Source organism: Rattus norvegicus, chromosome 6 (assembly GCF_036323735.1).
Source record: "Rattus norvegicus strain BN/NHsdMcwi chromosome 6, GRCr8, whole genome shotgun sequence".
NCBI lineage: Eukaryota > Metazoa > Chordata > Mammalia > Rodentia > Muridae > Rattus > Rattus norvegicus.
In genome coordinates this window covers 29,823,511-29,846,562 of record NC_086024.1, presented here as the reverse complement: position 1 = coordinate 29,846,562, position 23,052 = coordinate 29,823,511, and the positions used below count along the sequence as shown (strand labels likewise).

The window sequence follows — 23,052 nt, the reverse complement described above, 5'->3', positions numbered from 1 at the left end:
CCCTTCTGCCTTCTCACTGGAACCAACGACTCCTTCATTTCCTCCCATTTCTCTTTCCAGAATCGTTACTCTGCAGCCAATTTTTCTGACCATCTCCGCAATGCCTTGGACATCCTGCATAAGGAGGTGAGTGAGGGCTTCTAGAACTTGGTCACAGCTCCAGTATAGTGGAGGTGCAGGTGGGAGTGGAGGGGAAGGGGTGAGCCCGCCAAGGGCATGGGGCTCTACCCCTGTCCAGAGGCTGCAGTCTTATTCCCAAGTCAGCTGCATTCCATTTGAAATGTGTCCCCAGAGATCTATGGTATGAAGAGAGAAGGGTACTATGCACTTCCGTTTCTGTCCTGGACAACTGTTGGTGTTAGAAGATAGCCAGTACCCAGGTTTGGCATTGCATTTTGAGCCACAGAGTATATCTTGAATGAGCTTCTATACCTAGCCTCACTTCTACCCCACTGCTGGAAATAGCATTCTAATCACAGATGCCCTGCTGGGTATCTTAGTCCCCGTGTCTCCTCAGAAGAAGTTGACCCACATCAAGCCGGGAGAACTTGGTCAGGAGCCAATGACCTGGCAAATAAGTTGTCTATCGGGGCTGGGGATTTAGCTCAGTGGTAGAGCGCTTGCCTAGGAAGCACAAGGCCCTGGGTTCGGTCCCCAGCTCTGAAAAAAAAAAAATAAGTTGTCTATCATGCCATAGTTTGGCTCACTAAATGACTGCTGAACAGAGCCATGCTCTTAGCATGTATTGTCATTCCTGAGGTACCATCTCTGCTGAAGCTGTGTGGGGCACCCCCCCCCACTGCTGTAATCATGTCACTCATGGGCTGAGTGACACCCATGAAGTATTCCCATTCGAGCGGACCTGTCTCTTGAACTTCAGGGATGAGCTGAGCTGGAAGTCTAAAGGGAGCCTCTATCCAAACCCTGGGAGAGCTTGTCCTACCTGCAGCCTTCTCTTTAGGTACCCAGAGCCCTGGTCAACCTTGTGGACTTCATGAACCCCAGTATCATTCGGCAAGTGTTCCTGAAGAACCCAGACAAGTGCCCTGTGAATCAGACCAGGTAGGCAGGCACCATTTGCCCTGTCTGAGAGATATCCCAAGCCCTAGTCTGGCCTTGGAATTCAGCAGTGCCTCTCTGGGGCGTTTCAGCCACGTAGTCTGCCTGTGCCTATAGACAAGGACTGTTCGTTCTCTCCTGGGAGGTCAGGAGCCTCGGTCTGATCCCTTACAATATCCTAAATGCCAGGCAGGGACTTCTGAGAGTAGTGGCAAGAGCCACTGGGGCTTCTGTTGGAGAGACTGAGTAGCCCAAACTGAAAATGGCAATTTGTGTGTATTTAAACTGCCACAGAGAGCAAGAGACAGACCACCCTAGCCAGGCACCTTGTCAGGAAGAAGAGAGAAAGGGGTGGGGGTGGGGGATGGAAAGGGTTAGTGTTTTTCTGCTTTAACTGGGTGGAGGGTACACAGGTGTGATCCCCCTTTCTTCACACCTTCTTTGTGCACCCAATGACTTGACAGTCCCATGGGATTGGCTGTGCCCAGTGCACAATCCTGAAGGCTTTAGGAATACAGATAGCCTTGACTTTAGGATTCTGACCTTTATAATGTGCATGCAAGAATAAACATGTACAGAATATAGTCTTTCCCTGGATTGGAGATATGTAGTGCCATGCTCTTAAGTGACCCTGGAAGCAGCAGGGATCCAATGCCCCAAGAAAGACCCCCAACCACAAAGGGAAACAGCCAACTCACATATATATATATATATATATATATATGTGTGTGTGTGTGTGTGTGTGTGTGTGTGTGTATGTGTGTGTGTATGTGTGTGTATATATATATGTATATATATATATATGGTATATGATACAATATTTGGTGGATATAGCAAATGATTCTTTTTCCCATGGGGAGTAGTGTATGATCACATGTATGTATGCATGTGTACATGCACATGCTTGTGTGCACCTGTGAAGGCCTGAGGTTGATGCCAGGGGTCATCCTTGATGGTTCTTCTGCTCTATTCAGTGAGGCACTATCTCTCAGTCAAATCCAGACTGCTATGGCAAGTCCCACTAGCCAGCTTGCTTCCAGCATCCTCTGTCTCCATTTCCCTGGGCTGTAGTCACAGGCGGGCTGCTCTCTCCAGCTGGCCTTTCTGGGGATTCTGGGAATCCAAACTCCGGTTCCCTCCACTTGCACAGTGAGCACTTTAACCACTGAGCTATCTCCCCAGTCCAGAAAAATGAATTTTAACTTACAGTATTTTAAACTTACCACGAGTGTATTGGAATGTAATCTCCACCATAAGCCAAAGATCTTCAATATATATATATATATATATATATATATATATATATATATATATATATATATATATCTCATAGTCAAAGGAAAGGGGTTGGAATAGCATGGGAAGAGGCATCTCAGGGTATGAGTATCAGTGTCCTGGTATCTTGTTTCAATACTAGAGGATGCATGGAGGTTTTGTTTTTTAACTAAATATCATATTCTCATTGCCTGGATTCATTTACTCAACAGAACATGTGACCAGAACTCACTCAAACTTCAAACTCCTCTGCTCTTTCTCTAGTACCTAGGACAGGTGCCTCAAATCCTCCAGGCACTTTGTGCTCCCAAACCAGGGCTTGAGTGAACCCTGTTAAACCTCCCAGCCAGAAGCAGTCCCCGATGGGGCTTCAGCTATGGTTCTTCTTGCCTCCCCTTCTTTATACAGTGTCCTGTGCAACTGTGTTCTGACCCCAGGGGAGGATTCCCATGAGCTGGCAAGGTTGGAGGCCTTCACCAAATCCTACCAGGTAAGGCAGAGGGGAGCCCCTTCTTATGCCCTCCTCCTCCTCCCCCCCTCCTCCTCCTCCTCCTCTTCCTCTTCCCCTCCTCCTCCTCCCCCTCCTCTTCCTCTTCCCCTCCTCCTCCTCCCCCTCCTCTTCCTCTTCCTCCTCTTCCTCCTCCCCCTCCTCTTCCTCCTCCCCCTCCCCCTCCTCTTCCTCCTCCTCCTCCTCCTCCTCCTCCTCCTGTGTTCTTCACACATCAGCCCAGAGCCCCCACTAGGCAGGGGAGGCATGAAGGGAATGGAGCAAGACATCAGCCATCCTGGGCTCTCGCTGTTCCAACCTGGCTAAGAGACTCAGTTTTCCTGGTTGTAAATGGCCCAGTGACATCCAAGGTTGACAAAACTGGTGTGATTTCGACACTGGTGTGGCAAGAGGGGGTGGCAGGACAGCTCTCATTGATAGCCAAAAGGCCTGGGACGCTCTGTGAAACCACACTGGGAGCCACCTTCTCCCCATATCTCTGGCCCTGACTCTCATACCAGTCCTCACAGACAGGCCACAAAAGAGATTGCATGCTAGGAGGGTGATGAACTCTAGACTATCTTCTCTGGTTTTTGTTCTTTGTGGGACTTTCTACTCGGACCTTTAGAGATGGCAGGTTTAAAATAAAACAAAACAAAACAAATACATATACAAAAACAAACCATTTCCAAACTCTCTGGAATGGGATTTGCTATCAAAAATCCATTTACATCATAGGAAAGGCTGAGTCAGTTTTCCCTGTCCAATAGGATGGGGACAGAGATTCCATGTGCCACCTGCCCTTAACCTGCGTTTGTGTGTGTGTGTGTGTGTGTTCCCAGAGTAGCATGCTTCAACTGGTTGAGTCAGGCCGCTACGACACCCGGGAGGATTTCTCTGTGGTACTGCAGCCCTTTCTCTTCAACATCAGGCTCCCCATCCTAGAGGTATGCTTCCCCCACCCCCAATCTTGAGCTCTGGAGGAACTGCTGTGGCCATCCTTGCAAGAGTACAAGAAGGCAGGAAGAATGCATGTGCCTCTACGGCTTGAGAATAAGGCAGGAAGACCACAGGGAGATCTGCAGTGGCTATGCTAGCAGGCACATTTAACATCTGAGCCCAGGCATTATGAGTCGCACAGATAAGATTGCCACAGCTGTCTTTGGGGATATGGTGAGCCTCACAGAACAAAAGTGCGGAGATGTGACATACGCTTCCGAAATCAGATAGAGCATAGAAGACCGGCAGGTATCCAACTTTACACCAGTGACTTCGGGTCACACATGTCTCCTCCCCCCCCCCCCCCCCCCGCCGTGGCCCTGCGGTGATAAGGGAGAGTTCTGGTACTGTGTTCCCGCCCATTGGCCGTGCTCTTTGGCACTTCCTCTCAGCGCAGAAGAGCTCTGTGGGCAGAGTAGGTAATGCCTCTAGCCCAAGACCTTGTCCAGTTTCAGGGAAGCTGAAAGAACAGAGCATTGTGTCCAGATGCTGCAGAGAAAAGAGCTGCACTAGGGTGCCCAGCTATCCTGATGCCAACTCTGGCCAGTTCTGCTGGGTGCCCACATCCATCCTCTCTACCTAGTTGTGGAGGCGGAGGCTGAGGCAGGAAGCCCCGCCCCCACCCCCCCCACCCTTTGCTAGTTTAGTATTCTCATGATAGTAACAAAATCCCTGGCAGAGCAATTGAAGGAAGGAAGGAAGGAAGGAAGGAAGGAAGGAAGGAAGGAAGGAAGGAAGGAAGGAAGGAAGGAAGGAAGGAAGGCAGGCTTGTTTTGGCTTACATTTTAGTTTAAGAAGATACAGTGTATCCTGACAGGGAAGCCATAGTAGCAGGAGCAGGAGGAAGCTGGTCACATTGTATCAGGAAGCAGAGAATCAGGACTGTGGAAGCTCAGTACCCCAACCCATTCAATGATGGTCCTCCTGCCCCGATTCACCTAACCTAGAAAATCCCTCACCAACATGCTGGGAGGTGTCTCTGGGGATTCTAGATCCTGTTGTGTTGATGTCAATATGCTACCCAAAACTCACTCCCCACCCCCACCCCCGCGAGGGGAACTGAGAAATGTCCTTCTTCATTACAGCATGAGTGCATTACACAGATGTGCTCAAACATAGAACACTATTACAGATGTGCTCAAACATAGAACACTATTAGAATTAAATATGGAGAATGTGGAGACCAGGTGCAGGCTTGAGGTCATCCAAAGCTATTTAATCTGTGGGAATGCCCTCATGTTCCTCAGGGGTTCCCACAGGAAGACTACCTCATGATTAGTCTCGAGGATCACATAGTTCATGGCTCTAACCTCCCAGAACCTTGAGGAAGTATGTTTTATCTCTTTCAGAATGGGAATCCAGATACATCCTTCTTTGCCCCAGACTGCATCCTCCTAAGCCAGAAGTTCCACACTCAGCTCGCGAGAGCCCTTTGGGCCAATATGGTAAGATAAAGGACTGCTCCTGGTAGGGTAGCCTAGTGAAAAGCACCAGCCCTGCAGACTGTGGGACAGGCCTAGAGGATCAGCAGCTGGCACAGCTGTGCTAGTCTTGCAGAGTGGCCACAGTGGATACTGCAGATCAGCCTGGCCGGGTTACACTGCCGCTGTCCTCTGGGCTTCTCAGCTGTGATGAGGGATGCTGTCTACACAAAAGTTTATCTGAGGGCTGGGGGGATGGCTCAGGGGGTAAACCAGAGTTCAAATATTTAGGGCTCATGTAAAAGCAGGGGCGAACTCCTCTATAACCCCAGTGCCTCAGGAAAGAGATCCAAGGAGCATGCTGGCCAGCCAGTCTAGCTAGAACAGCATACTGACTCCCAAGTTCAGTCAGAGTCCCTTACTCAAAAATGAAGGTGGAGAGCAGTAAAGACCCTTGTCCTCTGACCTCCTCATGAGCACTACAAGCACCCACTCATAATTGTGCGTGCACACCACACATACCACATATACATATATACCACATCCCCCCATCATGTTACAAACATGCAGACAGACAGACAGACAGACAGACACACACACACACACACACATGCAAACATAAACACACCACATAACCTACTACTACTACTACTACTACTACTACTACTACTACTACTACTACTACTACTACTACACTCACCTGTCCCACATACTCAGCCCCGAAAACATACCAGCAGAAACCCCTCGCTCAACCTTTCCTGTGCACCATACTGACGCTAGCAGTTGAAACCTCGTGATCTCCTTTTGGCCCCTGCACAGCCCCTCAGAAATGTTTTTGAGTTTCCAGAAAAGCTAGCTGACTTGCTCTGAGCCCTACTGCCAAAATGGAGTTCTGAGCCTCCCTGCTGCAGGAGGCTGCCAGGGAGTGTTCAACAGAAACAAACTGGGTGTGTTTTTTCTTTTCTTCCCTGATCAGCTTGAACCCCTGGGAAAGAAAATGGATACTTTGGACCCGAAAGAACTCATAGCTTTGGCCTGCCCCACCAAGGTAATAAGAGAGAGACTGCTTTGCCTATCCTCCTCCCTCTCCCCCTCCCCTCTCCTTCCTTCAGTAGGGCTTACTCAGCCCCTAGGCTAAAGATGGACTGGGAAGGGGTGTTGGGGTGGAGAGGCTTCCTTGAGATGGATGATGAAAGTGTCCACACAGAGAAAGAAGCCTTGGCGGCAGAAGCCAGGAGTGTGACAAAGGGACGAGCAGATGCGAATGTGGCCGGAGGGCTAAGAGAGGGACTAGAGCCTAGAACCTGGACTGAATGTTTTTCCTGTGAAGAGGATCCACAACAGAAGCCGCAAAGGGAGCGCACCTAAGCCACCATCAAGGAGGGCTGGAAAGGACCAGCCTGGACTGGCATAGGGATAACTCAGGCTTCCTTTTAAGGAGGAAGATATTAAACGTGACTTCAGGCCTGGAGTGGGGGCGGGTTCATGTTCCCATCGCCTTCAGCTCCCGTTTCTGGTTTTGTCTTTTGGCTTTTTAACCAAATAAGGCCAAGGCTAGAGAGCCCGTAGTGGCCATAAAAGCAGAGTGCCTGACCTAATCTGGGAGGCTGGGTTTCCAGCCTGGGTCAGGCAGCCCCCAGCCTTTCCCACCCTCCTTACCAGGCAAAGCCTCAGCCTAGGCTTGCAGCTCCCTTGGGATATCTGCTGGGGATCCCAAGACGAGGGCAGCTGCTATCCCGTTCCATGCGCCCTGTCAGCTGTCCTTTCTGTCTCAGTCTTTGGGATAAGAGCTACGGTAGCAGAGTCCAGTGGCTGGATCTGGTGGTCCAAGCAGAGTCAGGTCGTGTGATGTCAGTGTGCCCGGGTGCCTCAAGTGCCAACAGTCGATCAGATGCTGGGTAAAGGAGCTTGGGTGAATGAAGCCCCTCTGTGCCATGTGCGAACATGTCCACTTGCTGAGGCTACCCAGCGGTGTTGTGGGAGGGGCCTGGAGAACTTAGGCAGTGAGAAGCATTTGAGGACTTCAAAGCAACCATCGTACCATAATAATTTCATTTTCCATACATGTGCACCCCTGTTTGTATGGGTGTGCGTACATGCACACAGGGAGGCCAGAGGTAGATGTTGGATGTTTTCAATTTGGTCCTTACTTTAGTTTTCAAGGCAGGCTCTCCTAATTTGCCTGGACTGGCTGACTAGAAAACTTCATGAATCCTCCCGTTTCCACCTCCTCAACTCTAGGATTCCAGGCTCACACTTTCACAGCTGCCCTGTGGCTCTGTGGGACCCAAATTCAGGTCCTCATACTTGTGTGGCAAACGCTTTACCAACTGAGTTGTCTCCCAGCCCATAATTGTGTACCCCAGCACTTGAATCACTATAGCCACACTGAGTTATCCACCATGAGAGTCCCCTCCAGTGTGTCAACCCTCAGCCATCACGAGCTCTCCCTCCCAACAAATATATTGTTTGTCAAATTGGTAACCCAGCCCTGGGTCAGGGAGAGTCCCTTCATTGTGAGCCCCAAAGCAGATTAGGCCCCTCTCTGTCCCAGTTCAGGCAAGGAGCCCCACAAGGGGGGAGATGCTCTACCTAGAATCTCAAGCTTGCCTCCTCCAGTCTGGACATTCTGACCTAGGTGAGGAGAGAGATCCAGCCTCGTAGAGCCTGTAAAAAGCCCAGCCCAGAAGAAGCTGTTGCTAAGCAACCGTGGAGCCCATTCCAAAAGGGTCTGTTGACCAGACCGGCTTCACTGCACAGTGCCTCAGGTGCCATCTGCCATCCGAGCCGTACAAAAGTCCACCGTATCTCCGTGTGAGCTGGCGGGGGCCAGGCACTGCATATTTCTATCCAGGCTGTGTCTAAACATAGAAGCAACAAGCAGGATGGGGTGGGGGTGGGGCGGGCAGCAAGCTGGAAGTGAGGACTTCTAGTACGCTTCCCCTCCCTGGTCCCCAGCCTCACTGTTAAGCTCATTCTGCTGTGCCAAGTAGGGGGACTTCGCGATGACCCTGGGTTTGCTTTGGCGATGTATTTGCAGGTTGGGTGAACTACCTAGAGCTGAGTCTTGACTGGCTCTGTGGACAGTTCTCCCTCTCTGCATTTACAGTCTGGCCCCTCGTTTCTCTCCAGAGCCATCTGGAAAATGAGCTCTGTCCTCCTCTTTCAGCTTTTCTTCGTCTTGTCCTCTGTCACAGTTAACTTCTTCCTTAGAATCTGTTCCTCCCTGGACTTGGGAAGCCTAAAGCACCTTCTTTTTTTTTTTTTTTCCTGATCGCCTCTCTTCCCACCTCCCAGGGGCATTCCTATGTCTAACCCTGAAAACGCAGCTCCTCTCAGACTTTGCTGTCTCAGTCTTATTGCCTTCTCTCCCCATGTGTGCATCCCTCTCACTGAAGTTGATCTATTTCTAGAGTCGCTCCATCCCACCCCCAACACCTCCCACCCCACCTTGAACTTCACTTCCTCTGTCTCTCACTCCACCACCATTTTTTCCCCACCCAGACACCAACCTTAAATTTCCTACCCCTTAAAACACATTTCCTCTTGGAAACTACATATGGTATAAGATTACTGCTCCTACCAAAAGGGGAGGAGGTGGTGGTCTACAGAGCCCAGTGCCCAGGAGGAAAGACCCCTTCCTTCTCTGGAGAACTTCCCATCTAACCGTGCAGCAGCCTGGCTCACCAGCCGCTGACTCAACTGCTGGCTCTCACCCTGGACTCTGCCTCCATGGCAGCCCACAGAAACCAGGCAGCGTCCCTTCTACCTGCTCAGGCTTGCCGCCAGGAATCTCTCATGAAGTCAGCTCCACCCCAGGCCTTTAAACCAGTCTGACTCACGTGCACCAAGCAACCAGGAGCCGACAGAGGCAGAATTCCAAGGTTTCTTTGTCCTCTGACCCCTTCAGCACCCTCTCCTCACCCTTAACTAATGGATCTTATGGTCAGATAAATACTTATGTGACTCCTAACTCTTCCAGAAAGGTGAAAATTGTTTGTGGCTTCTGCTCTCTCTTGTCCTGGCCACACTAGTCCCAGTTCCAGCCAGGGCTTCTTTGTAGAGGGAGAATCATAATTAGTACCCACGCCCAGTCCTGTCCCGAGGGATGTACGTCCCCAAGTCTTGCAGTCCCTCTGCAAATTATGCACTCCTAGGCCTTCAGCTCTTCATTGCTTAGAAGTATCTCATGTCCTTCTTTCTCCCTTGTGCCTAGGGGACAAATCTGCTACCCTCCGCTCAGAACTGCTCCGGGCACAGGAACTGGACAGGGGTATAAGTCTGTCTTTTGTGCAAGGCACCCAGGTTGCCCTCCCAAGAGGATGCTGATGACACTGATCAGAGACAGCCTAATTAACTATGCTGTGTGCCACTACAAGCTTCTCTGTCTTGCACCGGTGACATCACCTGAGTATGGCTGGCCTCTGTTTCAGATGAGAATGCTGCCACTCAGAAGAAAAGGGGAGACAGGCCCGGTCATTTTAACCCTCTCCTCCTCCTCCTCCTCCTCCTCCTCCTCCTCCTCCTCCTCCTCTTCCTCCTCCTCCTCCTCTTCCTCCTCCTCCTCTTCCTCCTCCTCCTCCTCTTCCTCCTCCTCCTCGCCTCTTACCCCTCCTTGAGCCAAAATAAAGCCTCTTACAGCTGAGTTTACCGAGGAGATTTAACTAACAACACCTGAAACTGATCTCTTAAAGACATCTTTCCCAACAATCTTGCTTCCCCATCTCACGTCCTCCTACCTCTTCCTGTTTGGTTTCCCTTTATTACAGCCTTGGTCTTTCTACTCCACAAGCATGTTCCCCCAGTCGCCCCTGCTCTGGGTCTACCTCAGTATTTGCTAGTCCAGATCTTACTTAAGTTGACCTTGCTCCAACTCGATGTTGGATTTCCTCCTTCTTTGGTTTATTTCCCCCCCCCCCCCCCGGTTCTCCTTTGCAGCTTCCTCCTCCCGTCTTTGGTTAACCCATCACCTGCAACTGGGTGGACTGGGAATGTTGACAGGGCATGTCTCAGCACTGATTTACAGCAGATAGGTGTGGAGCAGAGGCCCGGAGAGCAGGTTTGTCAGGGAGGAAAAGAAATGACTGAAAACAGGAAGTCAACTTGAAAGGGGTAACAGCACAGAGAAGAGAGAAAAATGACAGATAATAAAATACATCGATTATCATAACCCTTTCTTCAGGAAGAAAAGGTGCTGGATTGTGACACTTTTGCCAGAAAAAAAAAATGTGAAGAAAATATGTGAGCCAGAGGACTTTGAAGATGAGTGATTGCTAAAGTCTATGTGAGCTCATGGAGCCCAGACCGCAGGATGTGGAGAACTCTCCCTAAGGCTTCTATTTGTGCCTCCTTGGTTAACAAGCACTCACAGAAACCCTTCCGGGAAGGACTGAAATTCTGTCTATGCAGCTCTTTCCACTTCAATGCAGAGCCCTGTTAAGGAGACCTAGAAGGCAGCAGGGTGCTGAGCTCATCGGCAGCCCTCATGTTAGATAACCTCTGTGCGATTTCTCTTTTCTCCTAGGACAAGCCCTTCCTGAGAACCTTCCGGAACAGTAACTACACGTACCCTATCAAGCCAGCCATTGAGGTAACCTCTGACTCATGTCTGTGTCTCTCAGACACACTCAGTCCTACCTGCCAGGGACTTGGGGCGTGGTGCAGATTTCACTGTTAGTTAAAGCACAAATATACCCGTCTTACATACTGGGAATTGGAATGTAAAAAAAAAAAAAAAAAAAAAGTGATCCGGAACTAAGGCCCCAGGATAGTCCTGACATGTTCTCAAGTTGCCTACCTGACGTCAGTGGCCAAGCAGAGGAAGTGCTGGGATCCATGTGCACTGACCTTTGATGTCCTCAGAGACGTTGTTTTTAATTAAACAGCTTAGCCTTACAGAGTTGAGATAGCGGGATAAGGAGAGGTGGGTATTAGTGTTGAGGGTGGGGCAGGGGGCATGAAGTGCCACTAACTTCCTGAAGTGAACCCTAAACTCAGTGGGAAGGAATCTCTGTGCTAGGGGTGGGGTCTGACAGGAAGTTGACTTGGATCCAGCCAATTACTGGATATGAATCAATCAGTCAATCAATCAATCAATCCCACTCTGAGCTTTCAGAGCCCTGTGGCTTTAAGGATTGGCACTCTAAAGATGGCTTGCCAGATCCTGGACCACACCACACCTTGAAGGGCCTAGGCCTGGTCCACCAGGACAGAGATTGCTGAAAGCTGATTGGGGATTCAGAGAAACATGTGGCATGGTCCTGACTTTGATAGTTAGGGCCCAATAGAGTTTACAGCTGTTTAGTAAACAGCTAATGTGTGTCATACATTATTTCAGGGACTTAGAGTAGACCACACAGATGGGACTTAGCTTTTACAGAGTCCCATCTGCCGAGTCCAGGCATCTAGGACATAACTAAAATGATCCTTTAGGATAGGGACAGCCGATGCCCAGAGGGTGGAGAGAACAGGACAGAGAACCAAAGAGCTGTTGCTCAGAGCCAAGAGAAGGGTGGCCGATTCTGAGGCACCATAGTTTCTGAGCCTATCTGAGAAGTGGGGATTTGAACATGCAGGTCAGAAAGACGGCAGCTGTGTGGAGGGCCAAAGAGAGTACAGAGGCTGGGGCAAGGCACACAGGTGACATTGGGGGTGGTGCTCAGACCCAGCCCACACAGAGCTGAGCGCCTGGGAATGGAGGTTAGGGTCCTGGCAGAGTGAAGAGAAGCCATGGGAGGAGTTGGTACACGTCTTTAACAGGCTTCCCTAGCTGCAGCATGGAGACTATTTCAGACTTCAGCGACAGGGGGAAACTGCTCTTTGAGATAGGGTCGCACATGGTCCCAGCAGACCTAAAGTTGTTACGTAGTCAAGGACAACCTTGAACCCCTGGTTCTCTTGCCTCCACTGCCCAAGTGCTGGAGTGCAAGTGTGTTCCGCCACACCTAGCCTTTGAAGCCTTTGGTTTTTTAAATCTGATCTCTGTGTTCTAATTAATGCATAGTGATCCTTCTGCCTCAGCCCCCTAAATGCTGGGATTAGAGGTGGGAACTACCACACCTAGAAAAAAGATCTTTCATAAGCCAACTGAAGCTCGGAGAGTAGCCTCTGTGGAGGTGCCAAGGGGCTGTCAAGTGACATCCAGACCATTGCAGCAGTGTGGCTGGGAGCTGTCCCCTCTAGGAACCCAAAGGATGTCCTGCTTGAACCAGTGACCAAATTCCTGTGTGACCTAAAAAGTCTTGTCAACCTGGCATTCATTTGTTTATTTCCCTTCTCCTTGTGGAATCCAAGAGGGACAGCCACCATGCTGAGTGGGGGATGGGCAGTAGTGAGCAGGGTGGGTTTGGACCTGTTCTTCAGTCTCAGGGATCTTTCCTTCCGCTGTTCGCCAGCTTTAAAAAGGGTATGTGCTTGTATTGATAAATTGTTCCTTAAAGTAGGTAACATCAACACTACCTTTGTTATAAGGCGTTACTCTGCACCTACTTGTAGTGTACCTGCAGCAAGATGGCAGTACCTTGGGAAGTCTCTGTTAAGGTTACAGCACAATGTCCTTTCCTTTGTGACAGGTCCAGTCTGTATAAGTCAACCCCAATAGAACATGCTCGACTATTAGAGATTTCTATGACACCGGTGACTCTAGAACTTTCTTTTTCAGACTCACATTTCCCAAGTGCAACTTTCCCATCTGCCTGTTTTTCTTTTTTTCTTTTCTTAACTCCCATGAACCATCTAAACAGCCTGGTAACATCACTGTGATCTGCTGAGTAGGCCCATGGAATAAACTAATCTACTAGATGAAGCAAATGTTTAAGAGATTATTTAAAGCCCCACCACCACCACTCACACACACACACACACACACACACACACACACACACACACACACACCACACACACAGCAAAGCCACACTTATGTTAAACATTCTTCAAGGTTGAATGATCAGAATTTCAGGAATGTAGAGAGTTAGAATGTTGCAGAACCAGAGACAACTATTTCCTGCTATCTTTAGTCCTCTTAGTAGCTATTCCTTTTCTAATTCTATGCTCAACCAAAATCCTTGTGGTTAATAGGGAAGACTTAAAAAAAAAAAATCCACATTAGCTAAGCAGATCACCAGCTTCCATCAACCCAAAAGCTAAAAATGTCATCAGGTAGCATCTGAGGGGACATTTTCTTCCTTTACCATAGCCCAAGTATCTAATGTTTTCATTGATGTATTTCTTTTGTTCTGTGACTATAAAAACTTCACAGAACCACTTCTTCATTGAACATTTTATTTGGGGCAACCAAAATCTACGCCCCTGGGCCATGCTCACTCTTTTTTTCTTTTCTCTTCCTTTTTTTTTGGGGGGGGGGTGGGGGCGTACTGTGGCTGAACAATTAACTCCTAATCCCTTTGAGGTGAGAGTTGTGCTTTGACAGTTTGCACTCCCTCCCCTTCAAAGCGAAAGTGTGTTTTGATTGACAGTTTCTCCTCGGTTGCTCGGTAGGGTTGCTTTAAGAAGGCCTGACTTCAGGTGACCTTTTGGAGGCAGTCGCTCACACTCTGAGAAAATCAATCAAACCATTGTGGGGAGGCACTGCTGCCACTGGGGAAAGTCAGTTCTCCACAGGTTCCTTGGGTTGCCATTTCTGTATACTTTACCACCCCCCACCACACACACACACCCACTCCCCTGGCACCTGGAGAATCCACTCTGTATTAGAGACAAGGGCAGTTGACTAACATGTCCAGGGTGGCAGGCACTCATTTCTGTACAGGGACTGATGGCTCAGGTTAAATAGGCACAGGGAAAACACAGTCTGTAGCAAAGCTGTGCCTCAGCGAGGAGCTTAGCAATTACACAACTTCGGCGTTTTTCTAAAAATATTTTAACGGATGGTTGTTTAGACTCCAGCATCATAATTAATGTCAATCAGCTTAACATTAATAACACCCACCAAAGCACGCATGTGAGACATAGAAAACATCTCATATTAGACATGTAGAGTCTCTCCTGTTAGATGTGTAAAAAAAACCATGTCCTTTCAGGGCTACTTTCTGCAAGAATTCACTGTTTTCTCTCCTTTGTAGCTTCTGGCTTCATTCAAATGTAGATAGGTCAGGAAGGGAAAGGGTGTGTGTGTGTGTGTGTGTGTGTGTGTGTGTGTGTGTGTGTGTGTGTATGTGTGTAAACAGAAGCCCTCTTCTCCCTGATTTCCTTCTTCCACACCTACCAATAAGTATTCCTATCCCTCTGTGAGCTGCCCCAGGGGTGTACGTACTTCTAGGGTCCTTGGCTGACTCTTCCTAGGTGCACCTTGCCTACTTGTGAGTGATGGCCTTTTTCTTTTCCCTGACTTAGAATTGGGGCAGTGACTTCCTGTGCACAGAGCAGAGTCCTTCCAGCAAGGTACCCACCTCAGGTAAGTGGGACCACCACACCTCCTACACTGAATCCCACGTTGGGTAGCAGACCTGTAGGCGCACCTGGAGCATTGAGTGACCCTTGCTGATTCCAGCACATGGCACAGCGAGTTGCTCAGAGGTCCCAAGAAGCTGCTCTGAGTTACTGCTGAGCTCCTACATTACTGAGGGGACTTTTGTGTCTTTAAAGTTTCAACACAGCTCCTTGAGCCTCCTTGATTGGTGAGACAAGTACAGCCCGATATGGTCCTGGCTGCTTATTCCCTGTGACCCACACTGAAGCCCTGCCGGACCACCTGGAGGGTACTGGGTGGTAGCTATCAAGCCCATGCTACTCAGAGCCTTAGTGTTCTGAGCGAAAAGAGGCAGGCAGCATGAACCCTGTGGGCTAGGGCAGACTCAGTGTAACAGGCCAACATCCAGCTCTCCTCTTGCCTGTCTATCTCTCCTAGTTCATGAGCTCCGACCATCAGACATCAAGGTGGTGGCAGCAATGGGTGACTTTCTGACGGTGAGTACTAAACCATGGGCCAGCATGGGCTCCACAGAGTTTAGCCTGGCTGTGCAGAGTCAGCTCTGCTTCAGCACCAAGGATACATTGAGGTCCAGCAAGGGAGTCCTGTATCCCAGTCCCCCTTCCTTCGCCCTACTTGAACTTCGCCCTATGCGCAAAGTCTCCCTCTACCTTCACCACTGCTCCCTAACATTGTCAGTATTATGCGCATGTCCAAACTTGCCTGAATGCAACACCACCAACCCAGTCCTAAAGAACAATAGGTCTTATCTACACATCGCCCAGAGCCCCTCCCCCCCACATAGAAGCATTTGCTCCTCAGGGACAGAGGGAAACCCAGCCCAGTCCTGGCACAGTTACATTAGTCTGCTGTGTAGCTACTGCTGTGTGCACCATGCTCTGTCAGTGACTCTAAAAGGAAGAGTGGAACTGTCATAGCCCTCTGGCTAAGACAGCAAGAAGCTTCCAGGGAGGAGACTCGTGAGTGAATAGGTGACATGTGGTGCTTTCACAATTCATGTCCATTCCTGCGGAAACAAAACCGCCCCACGTGGAAATGATGGCATTTTAATTGTACTGTGGACATGGGAAAGTAGAGAAGGGTTGACCCAGGCCGGATCAACCATGACTTCACCCTGGTAGGGCATATGCATGGATGCAGGGGAAAGATGATGTAATACAAGGAGGAGACTGTCGGGACCGTGATTCATTCCATTTTGTTTTGTGAGTTGGGGGTCTCAATAAATAGTCCTGACTGCCTCCAGCTTGCCCTGTAGCCCAGGCTAGCCTCAAACTCATAGCAAGCCTTAGTTCCTCCAAGTGCTGGTACTACATGCATGAGCTACTAGGCCCAACTGAGGTGATATTGTTTAATTTGAGAGAAGATCTCAAGTGGCCCAGGCTAGCCTCAGACTTCCTGAAACTCCCAACCCTTTTGCTTCCATCTCTGGATTATGGGTATATATCACCGAACCCAGCACTGAGAACCCGTGCGCACCAGGCAAGTACCCTATTAGCTGAGTTGTACCCCAAGCTTTGGGGAAAGACTCCCATGGTAAGATTAAGTTGTTCTTTTGTTTGTTTGTTTGTTTGTTTGTTTTTTAAATCTCTGTTTAACTGGTTATGGTGAACACATGTTACTTTGGTAAATTTCAAAGGTAGAATGCTTCTTTTGTATTATTTATTAAGAAAAATAAAAGATGGCAACTTCAGAAATCTTCATAGAAAAGAAATTTAAAAAGACGAAGCAAAAAGGGGAGGTGGCTGCAGAGTCTGACAGAGTCCACGATGGGGAGGGGCTTGGCTTTGACCCAGAGTTGGAGGGGACAGCAGGGAGAGGTGTGGTCAGAGGTAGGAGAGAATAGACTAGAGGTCGAGGGCTGGGGAGGAGGAGGTCCAACAGTCCAGGAAGGGAGAAGGAAGGGGAGGGCAATGGCAGAGCAGAGCACCTCAAGGCCTCCAGGCTTTGGACTCAGCGACAGGCCTGCATCTGAGGCTTCGCATGGAATGCAAATGAAATGCAAATGAATGCAAATGAAATGCAAATGAAATGCAAATGCCAGGAGATGGTGGCTCGCGCCTTTAATTCCAGCGCTGGCAAGCAGAGGCAGGCAGAGCTCTGAGCTCAAGGCCAGTCTGGTCTACACAGTGAGCTCCAGGACAGCGAGGGCTACCCAGAGAAACCCTGTCTTGAAAAACAAAAAAAAGTGGGAGGCGAACAGAGGAACAGAAAGCCGATGCTGGATTACGGTGCCCATGCTGGAGACAGTGTTTTGCTTTAGATGGTGAAGGTAAGACAGATGTGTAGAAGTATCAGAGTCAGGGGCAAATGGTAGAAAGAAGTGTAGAAGGCAAGGCAGTCCTGATGGCAGGAAGGGAGCATGTGGCACCTATGAGGTCAGACGGGATGCAGTGTTGTCCGTTGCAGGCATGTGAATGTCTCCAAGGGTATGAGGAACAAATTAAAGGACCTCACTGGGGCTGGGGGAGCATGTTGGAAGGGATCGGCGGAACCGAGTGAGAGTCTGGGAGGAAGGCAGACAGCAGAGAAGAGAGTAGATGTAGAGAAGAGTGGAACCTTCCCTAGCAAACGCTAATCTCAGGACCAGCTACACCACGAGGCTGCATCACCACAGGGAAACCTTTTCAAAGCTTCTCTTTGTTATTCACAGACAGCCACCGGAGCTCGACCAAGTGAGTCCAGCAGTCTAGACACCCCCTGGAGGGGGCTGTCTTGGAGGTAAGGGTGCTCTTGGCTCACTCTCTGCAGATAATAGTCCCCTAAAGAGGTATAAGAAGCCAGGCACTGGTAGCACACACCTTTAAACCCAGCACTTGGGAGGCAGAGGCAGGCAGATCTCTGTGAGTTCAAGGCCAGCTTGATATGCACGGTGAGTTCCAGGATAGCCAGGGCTACTTTAAAAACAGAAACAAAACAAAGAAAACAAAAATAAATAAATAAATAAATGTCTCAAAACAAACAAACAAACAAAGGAAGGAAGATAGAAAGTGGGTTCCCCACCACCTGCTCCGGGGTAGGCCTAGGTCCCCATGGCCCAACTCTGATATCCAAGGAGACTGGGGTGGGGGGTGGGGCTGGGGGTGGAGGTGGGAGTGGAGGTGGGGGGGATGCTTGTGTTAGCCCTAAGGGTAGAAGGAGAAATGCCTCAAGGGTAGGATCCCCTCTGGCCTGACAGCTCAGGAGGCAGCAGGTCAGTACAACTTTGATTGACAGTTACTTTCTCTTCCTCAGCATTGGAGGAGATGGAACGTTGGAGACCCATACCACACTGCCCAGTGAGTAGCCCACACCAAAATTTCCTAGTACCACAACCATCATAGCCCTCACTGAGGCTAAGGGCTTCTGCCTAGAGTAGGGGAAAGAGGGCGCTGTCTTCAGCCAGCCCAGGAAGATAAGGACCTCCCCACCCCCCAACCCCCTGCACCGCACCACACACCAGTGCCTCCAAACTAAATGCCCACCTCAGTTCCTTTCACCTGTGCTCTCTGCTTCGTCCCTCTCTGAAGACATCCTGAAGAAGTTCAACCCTTCCATCCTTGGATTCTCCACCGGTACCCTGGAGAACACGGCAGGATTAAATGTGGCAGAAGAAGGCGCCAGAGCTCAGTGAGTTGATGTGGGGACCAGCAAAGAGATTAAGGTGGGATTCAGGAGTGGCAAGGGAAACAGTGTCTAGGACCCAGCTGGGTCATAACCTAGATACCCAGAGCATCCCTGAGTGCTGGGCCTGCATTACACCTTCCCTGCGAATTGTCTCCGTAGTCCTCATGCCCTTGGGCACAGGTATTATGATGTGGCTTTGTGGCTAGAGTGTTTCTTGAAGAGCCGAGTCACCTAGAAAGTTATGAGGGAAAGACCTAGATCAGACCATTCCTGAATGTAGTCCTGGCCACTGCACTGCTAAAGAGGCAAGAGGAGCCCATCTACTTCTACACAGACAGCCTCTGTCCCTGCTGACTCCAGTTCTACCTCCTGTTTCTCAGAGACATTGAGTCACGCATGCAGAGTGGTTCCTAGCACTCATTTGCTTCCTCTGCGCGTCCCTGTTTTGTCTCATATCCTTGACTTGGGAAAAAAAAAAAAAACGAAAACAAAACAAAACTGTATTGGACGATGGAAAGTTGGATGTCAGGGCCCTCACATAGCATGGCCGTGGTTGTTTGCTCTGGGCTCTCTGTTGTTGACAGGAACCCAGGTAATGAAAGCTGAAATGCCTGACTGGGTTCACTGACTTCCTGCACAGAGCAGAGCACGCAGAGTGTGCTGGGTATTTGCTTTGCAGAAGGATTGCTGCTGCGTTCCTGTCACCAGGGAGACAGCACAGGCTTGACTCACTCTGCTTACAGAGAACATTCCTTTTGGAAGACTAACCAGGGCCCGGGGCTCGGCATGAATCTCCATGCCACAGAAGCATTGATAGCTCCTCGCTGTCACATGAGGAAGGACTTATTTGTCTACAAAACACTGGGCCATTTTATCACCTAGTGACTGCTGGGATTACTGTCCTGAGCATGGAGCCCAGGCTTTGATCACCAGGCTCCCCAGTCTGTCAGTGCTCCCACTCCTTCTCCACCCAGTGACTGTCATATGCATGGAGCTCGGACTTTGATCACAGGCTCCTCAGTCTGTCAGTGCTCCCACTCCTCCTCCACCCAGTGACTGTCATATGCATGGAGCTCGGACTTTGATCACCAGGCTCCTCAGTCTGTCAGTGCTCCCACTCCTCCTCCACCCAGTGACTGTCATATGCATGGAGCCCAGGCTTTGATCACCAGGCTCCTCAGTCTGTCAGTGCTCCCACTCCTCCTCCACCCAGTGACTGTCATATGCATGGAGCTCGGACTTTGATCACCAGGCTCCTCAGTCTGTCAGTGCTCCCACTCCTCCTCCACCCAGTGACTGTCATATGCATGGAGCTCGGACTTTGATCACCAGGCTCCTCAGTCTGTCAGTGCTCCCACTCCTCCTCCACCCAGTGACCGTCATATGCATGGAGCTCGGGCTTTGATCACCAGGCTCCTCAGTCTGTCAGTGCTCCCACTCCTCCTCCACCCAGTGACCGTCATATGCATGGAGCTCGGACTTTGATCACCAGGCTCCTCAGTCTGTCAGTGCTCCCACTCCTCCTCCACCCAGTGACTGTCATGTGCATGGAGCCCAGACTTTGATCACCAGGCTCCTCAGTCTATTAATGCTCCCACTCCTCCTCCACCCAGTGACTGTCATATGCATGGAGCTCGGACTTTGATCACCAGGCTCCTCAGTCTGTCAGTGCTCCCACTCCTCCTCCACCCAGTGACCGTCATATGCATGGAGCTCGGGCTTTGATCACCAGGCTCCTCAGTCTATCAGTGCTCCCACTCCTCCTCCACCCAGTGACTGTCATATGCATGGAGCTCGGACTTTGATCACAGGCTCCTCAGTCTGTCAGTGCTCCCACTCCTCCTCCACCCAGTGACCGTCATATGCATGGAGCTCGGACTTTGATCACAGGCTCCTCAGTCTGTCAGTGCTCCCACTCCTCCTCCACCCAGTGACCGTCATATGCATGGAGCTCGGACTTTGATCACAGGCTCCTCAGTCTGTCCATGCTTCTACTCCTCCCTTCTCCCCTTCTCCCCTCTCTTAGGTGGGGAGGGGTATCGACATGTGTGGGTGTGTGCATTCAGGTATGTGTGCACACATGTGCTCTTACCCGTGGAGGCCAGAAGACACTCATATTCCAATCAATAGCTCATCACCATTCAATTTTCTTTTCAAAGATTTACTCTGTGTGTGTGTGTGTGTGTGTGTGTGTGTGTGTGTGTGTGTGTGTGTGTGTACATGGGAGGTGCATGGTCATCTTTGAGAAGCCAGTTCTCTCCTTCCATCATGGCTTCCAGGACTCAGACTCCGTTTTCAGGCTTGCATGTAACCAGCACTTTCCCTCACTGAACCAACTCACTGTCCTCCCCACTTTGTATTTTGAGACGCAGTTTCCCTCTGAGCCGGGAGCTCACTGATACGGCTAGTTAGCTGGTTAGTGATTTTCAGGGGTGCACCATCTCTACCTCCTAGGAGATTACAGGGGTGCGCTGCTGTGCCTGGCTTCTACATGGGCACTGGGGATTTACATCCAGGTCCTCCTGCTTACAGAACGAGCACTTTGCCTGCTGAGCCATCTCTCTCCAGGGTCCTACCTTCCCTTCCCTTCCCTTCCCTTCCCTTCCCTTCCCTTCCCTTCCCTTCCCTTCCCTTCCCTTCCCTTCCCTTCCCTTCCCTGCCTAGCACCTCTGCCCGAGCAGGGGCAGTGATAGGAGGCATCATTGACACCAAGTGACCAGGGTCAGGGGAAGCAAAGGGAAGCCATTGGCTTCAGTAAGGTTTGAGAATTGTTCTTTTTTCCTTATGTCTACTCTGTCATTTTTCAGCATTGATAAGTGTGAGTTCACCTAGAAAGGGTGGGGAGGAGAGAACAGAAGGACCCGAGTTTGAATCCCCAGCACCCATATACACACTAGGTACACAGAGGTCAGATCTTCTGTGTTTAACGCCTTCCTCAAACCTGCTGGCTATGTGACCTTGGCCAAGTAAGTTGCTTAGCATCTCTGAGTCTTGGTTTTCTCCTCCAATATGAGGTTAATCATAGTACCTGGTCTCTCAGAGCTGACATAGGATTCAGGAAGATAAACAAGCTTTAGAAAGAATTTAGGACGTGTGCAATCTACACACGTACAAAAGTTTGCTATTATTGGGATATTTAGTTTCACAGTTTTGCTCAACAGCTAATTTCCCTTCTGTTAATCAGCAAGGAAAACTGATTCACTCTCTGAGTTACTAAGAGATCACAGACTCAAAAGGTGTAAGCCCTGTACTCTGAAAGAATGACTCTGTCAGGGGGCTAGACAAAGAGCGGCTAACTCTGCAAGAAGGCCATGTTGCTCACGGCAACACCAGAGACTGGGATCACCCGGTCCTGGCCCATCGAGTGCTTAGGAAGGCAGGAGAATATCAGGGGCTCCTGTCTCCAGCCTGGGACCTGTGTGGACTCACAGAGCTGTGGAAACAGCTGCGAGGAGAGGCCCTGGGCCTGTGGGGATGGGGAGATGAGACTGCGGACACAGGAAAAGAACATGGAGAGGGGGAGCCTGAGGGACAGGAAGAAGCTTGCAGGGGGAATGGGGGAGTGAGGGGGTGGAAGAGGTACCCCACCTCCCAAGAGAACCTTAGAGGCCCATCACTATGAATGCCCTGGAGGCTGCCTTGGGCCTATTAAATGTTACAGCATATCTGTGGGTGCCTTTACTTTATAACCTCTATGCACCTATCACTACAATCCTGGGTAAGTTCTCCATGTGAGGGTCAGGGATGGCACCATGCATGCTGCTCAGTGCCCGCCCACAGACTGTAACCATCTTGTGTTAGCTCCTCATGTTGGCCATGTGTCCTTTCCTCACCTGACTTCTCAATTTTGTTGTTTTGAGACAGGGTCTCAGGTAGCCCAAGTTGACCTATAATTTACTATGTAGCCAAGGCTGGCTCTCAACTCCCAGTTCTCCTGCCTCTGTATCCCAAGTCCTGGGATTGCAGGTGTGCTCTACCACACCCAACCCTGTTCATGTCTTTTTAAGGAATTGGCTTCATTGAACTATATTGACCCACAATGAACCACGGATATTCAGAAGAATACAGTTTGATGAGTCTTGACACCTGTGTTCCCATGAGGCTATCACTGCTATCATGCAGTGAACAGGCCTGTCACTCACAACAGAGCTCTCTCAGGTCCATCCCTACTGAGAATAACAATGCTTTATTCCTTTTCATTGCTGTATACTACTCCATTCATAATTGAGTCTCTGGAACCTAATAGCATACCTTTAATTTACAACAAACTACGGGGAGAAGGAAGACCCAGTCCTGCCCATACTGTCTCTCCAGTCTTGTTGGGACAGAGGGGGAAAACAATAGTGTCAAAGTCCCCCATTCTGCCCTGTGGGCATCAGGGTCTGGATCAGTGTAACCCCAGCAGCTCCCTGATGAGAAAAGGCCCGAGCAGCTTCCCAAAGACTGACGCAGAATGACTTTCACGGAGTTAGCATTTCTGGAGTCCAGCTTAGGGTCTCTCTCCACCCTGAGCGAGTCTGAAATCTTTTTCTCCCTTCTCCCTAGGGACATGCCGGCCCAGGCTCAGGCCCTGGTGAAGAAGATGAAAAGCACCCCTGTGAGTACAGACCCCCTAAAGGCGTTCCTCCCTTAACTGGGGAGTCACAGGCCCTGATGAACCCCTCCAGGGCCCCCACAGCTTGCCTTCAGTTGGTCTTCAAGGGAGTTCACGGAACACTGCCTGCAAGCACCCTGCCCTGGGGCGGGCTGCAGGAGAGCAA

General features: G+C 50.0%; 1 protein-coding gene across 6 annotated transcripts in view; it reads left to right on the top strand.

Annotated features, from left to right (window-relative positions):
* Positions 1-23,052, top strand: part of Plb1 (phospholipase B1) — a 138,481-nt gene that overhangs the window by 99,045 nt on the left and 16,384 nt on the right. For 5 of the 6 annotated variants that reach the window (XM_063261536.1, XM_039111764.2, XM_039111760.1 and 2 more), the window contains 13 exons: positions 61-126; positions 962-1,062; positions 2,743-2,824; positions 3,664-3,768; positions 5,170-5,265; positions 6,218-6,289; positions 10,766-10,831; positions 14,593-14,653; positions 15,107-15,165; positions 17,340-17,407; positions 17,921-17,964; positions 18,196-18,295; positions 22,838-22,889. In XM_063261536.1, the coding sequence (XP_063117606.1) occupies positions 61-126; positions 962-1,062; positions 2,743-2,824; positions 3,664-3,768; positions 5,170-5,265; positions 6,218-6,289; positions 10,766-10,831; positions 14,593-14,653; positions 15,107-15,165; positions 17,340-17,407; positions 17,921-17,964; positions 18,196-18,295; positions 22,838-22,889 (972 nt within the window). Of the gene's footprint in view, positions 1-60; positions 127-961; positions 1,063-2,742; positions 2,825-3,663; positions 3,769-5,169; positions 5,266-6,217; positions 6,290-7,979; positions 8,056-10,765; positions 10,832-14,592; positions 14,654-15,106; positions 15,166-17,339; positions 17,408-17,920; positions 17,965-18,195; positions 18,296-22,837; positions 22,890-23,052 lie in introns of those variants that run through there. The other variant, XM_039111766.1, reaches the window with a different exon arrangement.